Consider the following 5,652-nt stretch of genomic DNA (forward strand, 5'->3'; position numbering starts at 1 on the left):
ATATATTAGTGGTCTAATGATATCTTGGTATGAATGGTTTTTCGCTAATCAAGTAAACGAGATCAAACGGATTGTATATTCCAAATTAGATTGTCGGTGTAGTTCTAATTACGCGTAGAAGCGATCTTGTGCGATCAATTCCAAGTTATAACAACGATTAAAGTACAAGAAAAGCATTCGGGTCACGGGTTTGAATACGGGTTTGGGTTTAGGATCCGGTTTTGGGTTAAAAGGTATAATATAATAATAATAACAATACAAAAATTGTAGAAAGGTCCTTATTGTTTAGGTGTGGAACAAAAGTAGGTTAAAGTTTAGGTGAGGGTTAAAAGTGTATATAGTTTAAAGTTATTACATATATTAAATAAATATAATAAACTTTTTGTTGATAATATTAATAAAATAATAAACATTCGAATGACGCGATATTTTTTGTTGATAAAATTTCCCGAACGCCGAATGGGTCGGGTAACAGATATAAAATATAAGATTGAAAGTTCGAGTTGTTACATAATGCTTGCGTTTTACCAATACTCGGGTTTCACCGGCATGCCCCGGCGTAATGCGCCGGGTGAAACACTAGTTTTACATCTCTCTTTAAATATTCTCTCTCTTATACTCACAACCATTTACCATTCTTTAAATTTTTTTAGAGATTTCTCTCACAAAACTTTTAGATGAGCTGCTGAGAATGTTTTTGGGTGTTGTTTGTTTTTATTAAAATTGTTTGAAGATGTTTCATTAGAAAAAACGCATGTGCGAACACTTCTTGATGCAGACTTGATTCATCCACTTCGAAGATGTCCTACGTTTTGCATAAGGTTAAACACACCACCTACCAACACTCATTATCCATCACCACCAACCACCACCATCATTCAATTTAAACCGTGCCTATTTAGTTAAATGATAATTAACATAATTGTGAAACCATATTAACAAAAAAAGAAAATTGAAAATGAAAATGGAGGTTGGAGAAGACAGTGCATAGAACATCCAGGGGCGGATCCAGTGTTCGGCCAGGGGAGTGTTTGCACCCACTCAAGCCCATAATTTTCTTTATAAATTTGTAATATATGAAATCCAAATACCCAAGTGACTCATTCAAAAAAAAAACTGGTGACCCATCTAGAAAATGGTTAGTGCCCCAAACTTAACATTTTAAATTTTAAGCCAAAACTTTTAAGCCCAAATTTTATTTTGTTATGAACAATAACAATTAAGCTTATATTTGTTAATTGCTCAACCACTTTAATTGAAATTTTGGAATTAGTCGAAGACTAACAGACTAGGACGATGACGGCTTCACATGTGATATCTCAGGTTATATTTACTATGTAAATTGTGATTTCGAATTCTTGATTTTTATTCTAATATAAAACAAACATTCATGATTCATGGTTCATTTGTTAATATATTTTTTCTGTATTTGAATTCTGCAACTACAAGCTCAGTAACCAGTTTCGATCTTCTGTTTGAAAAAATAATGCCATTTTCTTCAAATTCAAAAGGCATGTGATCTTTGTTGTCTTATGGTGAATGATTATTTGGTTTAGCTTTCTATACGTAGTTTGTTTAATGTAAATTTTTTACTCGATCCGTTTCGGTTTGACCTGACCATTTTGGTTTGACTTGTTTTAGTTTGAATAAACGAGTTATAGGTTGAACTTTTATTTACAACCGCTGGCTAAATTTTCTGGATCCGCCGCTTAGGACATTAACCTCTCTTCAACGATAACGAGAAATATCCTCTTCCTCTTCTCATAACAAAATAATACTAAATTCCGGCAATGGCTTCCGCCGCCTTCTCATTCATCCCCACCGTTTACTCCTCATCCTCCTCCCGGGCCCACCACACCCTCCGCCTCCACTCTACTTTCCTCCGATCACCACTCCGCACTCTCGGGTTCGCCGCCACCAACCCACTTCTCTCTGCACACGTGGCAACCAAGCTCCAATCACTCACAAACTCTTCCAAACCAGTCTCTCACGTTGTTTCGAATGCCAAGAAGAGCGTTGGTGACCTCTCTCCGGCTGAGTTGAAGGGGAAGAAGGTGTTCGTTAGGGCCGATTTGAATGTGCCGTTGGATGATAACCAGAATATTACTGATGATACCAGAATCAGAGCTGCAGTTCCCACTATTAAGCATCTGATCAGCAATGGCGCTAAAGTTATTCTCTCTAGTCATTTGGTATGATTCACTTTTTAATTATTATTTGGTTTTGCACACAAGGTGTTCGACGTTTTGCCTCTGACATTTGTTTCTTCTTATTATGATTATTAATTTTTTTTAAACTTATCAGGGTAGACCAAAAGGTGTTACTCCCAAATTTAGCCTGGCTCCTTTGGTTCCCAGACTTTCACAACTTATTGGCGTTCAGGTACTGCATTTTATTTTATTTTTTGCAAAGAATTAAGTTAGTCCGGTTTTGATATGAACCCATTTTGCCGTGAACCCGTTTTGACCTGAACCTGCTTTCTGTTTCGCCAGTTTTATGATTTATTGTTAGTAGTTTAGTTCAAAACTTGGTTTCCATAAATCACAAAAATGATTTCTAATAGGTTTATGGCTGAAACTGAGCTATCAAGTCAAGTGTATAATTTGTTTTGGCTTCTTCTAAACTCTAAAGGAACACCACTGAAAAATAACTGGACCCCACTAATGTGTGATACAGGTTGTAAGGTGCATACGAGCCATATGACATATTGACATGGGAAAAATGGTAAAACGGGCCACACATGGCAGGTAAAAGTTGGTCAAATGGGGGATGGGGGAGAGGGGGGGGGGGGGGTTGTCAATCTATACGCCTTGTGTTACCAATTTTCGCCCTATTATACAGCCCGTATGCTATTATAGTCATTCAAAGTCATTTACTTAGATCAGCTTAGCTATTAATAATATTAGATCAACCTTTATTTAAAAAAAACTACTGAAAAAGAATCTAAATTTGGTTAAAAGTGAAAGGAAACCAAACAGATTTGCTATGATAGATATATTATACATTTATTGAAGTATGATTAGTGCACAGGTTGTGAAGGCGCCTGACTGTGTTGGGCCAGAGGTTGAAAAGCTAGTGGCTTCACTTCAGGATGGCGGTGTTCTTCTCCTCGAGAATGTTCGGTTCTACAAGGAGGAAGAAAAGAACGATCCGTTCTTTGCACAAAAGCTAGCATCACTAGCAGATCTTTATGTCAATGATGCTTTTGGAACCGCACATAGAGCTCATGCATCCACTGAGGGAGTCACGAAATTCTTGAAACCATCTGTTGCTGGTTTCCTTTTGCAAAAGGTTTGATAGCTCATCCTAAGTTAATCTTAAATTTAAGAGTGTAAAGTAGCCAAACTCCCGAGCTAGAGCTTAGATCTTTCAATTTAAGAGATATTGAGTTCGAGCTTGTCTAGTTTAAAGCTCTATATGCAGGGTGTAGTAAACAAACTGAGCCTGAGCTCGAATTTTATTTCTAAAGCTCGAGGTCATCTTGTGAGTAGTTTCTTGTCTTGTTTATTATATATTTATGAATTTACATATGTTTATATTTAATTTATATATATATTTTAGTTATAATTTTCAAATATAACATAATATACATTATTTAGTGAATTTTATCATGATTTTAGTATATAAAATATATATATTTCATACATTAAATAAAAAGTATATAAGTAATCGACTTATTTAAGCTCTGGAGCATGCTTGAACTTGGTAGGTTAAGCTCGGGCTTGTGCTTGTTTATTAAACAAGGTTATTTTTAGGTATGCTCGAGCTTGTTTAAACTCGGCTTTAATCGAGCCTTTGGCAAGCTGATTTAGAGTGGTTCACAAGTAGCTTGACTAGTTTACACCACTATCTATATGTAATTCTCGAGCTCAACTCATTTAACAATTTTTTAAGCTCCAGCCCGACTTGTATATTATTTATTGAATATTTAATTATTATTATATATATATATGTATAATATGAGCCGAGGGTCTCACTGGAAGTAAACTCTTTATCTCTTGGGATTGAGGTATGGCTTGTCTACTACATTTGAGTATTTGACCCTCCCCACCCTCCCCAGACCCTACTAATAGGTTTGCTATGAATAGGATTTTACTAGGTATGATTGTTCTTGTTGTATATGTATAATATAATTATTTTGTATATAGAACAAAATATTTATTATTTAATTAATTCTATTATAAATTTATATATAACAATATTTTTATTTGTAATTATTACCTGTATGAAGTAAAATTTACTGATTTCAAATAAATAAAAGTTAGTTTAGGTTCGTGACCTAGTCAAGTTCTGGATGTGAAGCTTGGGCTCGATGTTGTTTATTATACGAGCTTCATCTCTGGCTCAAACTCGAGCTTGAGCCTGAGAGCTCGTTTAGCCTCGGCTTGAATTGAGCTTTTAGTAGCTGATCACCTGATCTCGAGTGACTCAGCCCGTTTACATCCCTAACCTTAACTACTTTGATCATTCCAAAAATAAGGTACAATGTTTGTGTTTAATGTAGGAATTGGATTACCTTGATGGGGCGGTTTCAAACCCAAAGCGGCCATTTGCTGCCATTGTTGGTGGCTCAAAGGTGTCATCCAAGATTGGCGTTATCGAATCCCTTTTAGAAAAGTGTGACATATTGCTTTTGGGTGGTGGAATGATCTTCACATTTTACAAAGCGCAAGGGTTATCAGTTGGATCTTCATTGGTTGAAGAAGACAAACTTGATCTTGCAACCACACTCCTTGCAAAGGCCAAAGCAAAAGGCATTTCCTTATTATTACCAACCGATGTAGTCATTGCAGATAAATTCGCACCCGATGCAAACAACAAGGTTGCTTGCATATATAATCTTATTTACATGCGTGCGTAACTTTGTGTTTATTTTGTTTAGAATATAAACCAAGAAGTAATGTTTTATGTAGATTGTGCCCGCTGCTGCTATTCCAGATGGATGGATGGGATTGGATATTGGACCAGATTCGGTCAAGACGTTTAATGAGGCTTTGGAGACTACCAAAACAGTTATTTGGAATGGACCAATGGGGGTGTTTGAGTTTGACAAGTTCGCAGTTGGCACCGAAGCGGTTGCAAAGAAGCTAGCTGAACTTAGCGGGAAAGGGGTGACTACAATCATTGGAGGTGGTGATTCAGTGGCAGCGGTTGAGAAGGTTGGTGTGGCGGATGTTATGAGTCACATATCAACAGGTGGTGGTGCGAGTTTGGAGTTATTGGAAGGTAAAATACTACCTGGTGTGGATGCTCTTGATGAAGCGTAAATTTTGTTTGAAAATATTATTTTCTTGAATATAAAGAATAATTGTTGTAAAGAGGCTATATGTGATTTTGGGTTGTAGTGTTGTGAGACTACCCAAAATGGCATGTTGTTTATCAATTTGAGAATAGAGGGGATAGAAAGAACACAGAATAGTTTTTAGAGTAAGGAAATAGTTTTGAGATGATCCCTGTTCATGGTTTGCCTATATGAAAATTAGTATCTAGGCTTACAAAAGAAAATAATCAACGCTACTAAAAGCAGCACAACCCACTACTAACATTACTTAAGAGCATCCACAATACTCTCCCTCGTCCGCCTCTCTCCTCCCGCTAACAAAACCCAAGGATATTGTCTGGAATTTCGGGCAACCTCCACCCTCTCTCTTC

The 5,652-nt window shown here is 36.5% G+C and overlaps 1 protein-coding gene across 1 annotated transcript; it reads left to right on the top strand.

Moving 5' to 3' along the window:
- The first annotated feature begins 1,788 nt into the window (after positions 1-1,788).
- On the top strand, positions 1,789-5,392 carry LOC143598272 (phosphoglycerate kinase, chloroplastic-like). The gene is made up of 5 exons (XM_077076533.1): positions 1,789-2,192; positions 2,305-2,382; positions 3,031-3,291; positions 4,505-4,822; positions 4,914-5,392. Exons 1-5 carry the CDS (start codon positions 1,791-1,793, stop codon positions 5,265-5,267), a joined length of 1,413 nt encoding a protein of 470 aa, XP_076932648.1. The 5' UTR covers positions 1,789-1,790; the 3' UTR covers positions 5,268-5,392.
- The last annotated feature ends 260 nt before the right edge of the window (positions 5,393-5,652 follow it).

The sequence above is a fragment of the Bidens hawaiensis genome, unplaced genomic scaffold, assembly GCF_021521415.1.
Source record: "Bidens hawaiensis isolate Kalapana, Puna unplaced genomic scaffold, B.hawaiensis_p1.1 tig00001842_1, whole genome shotgun sequence".
In the NCBI taxonomy this organism is placed as follows: domain Eukaryota; kingdom Viridiplantae; phylum Streptophyta; class Magnoliopsida; order Asterales; family Asteraceae; genus Bidens; species Bidens hawaiensis.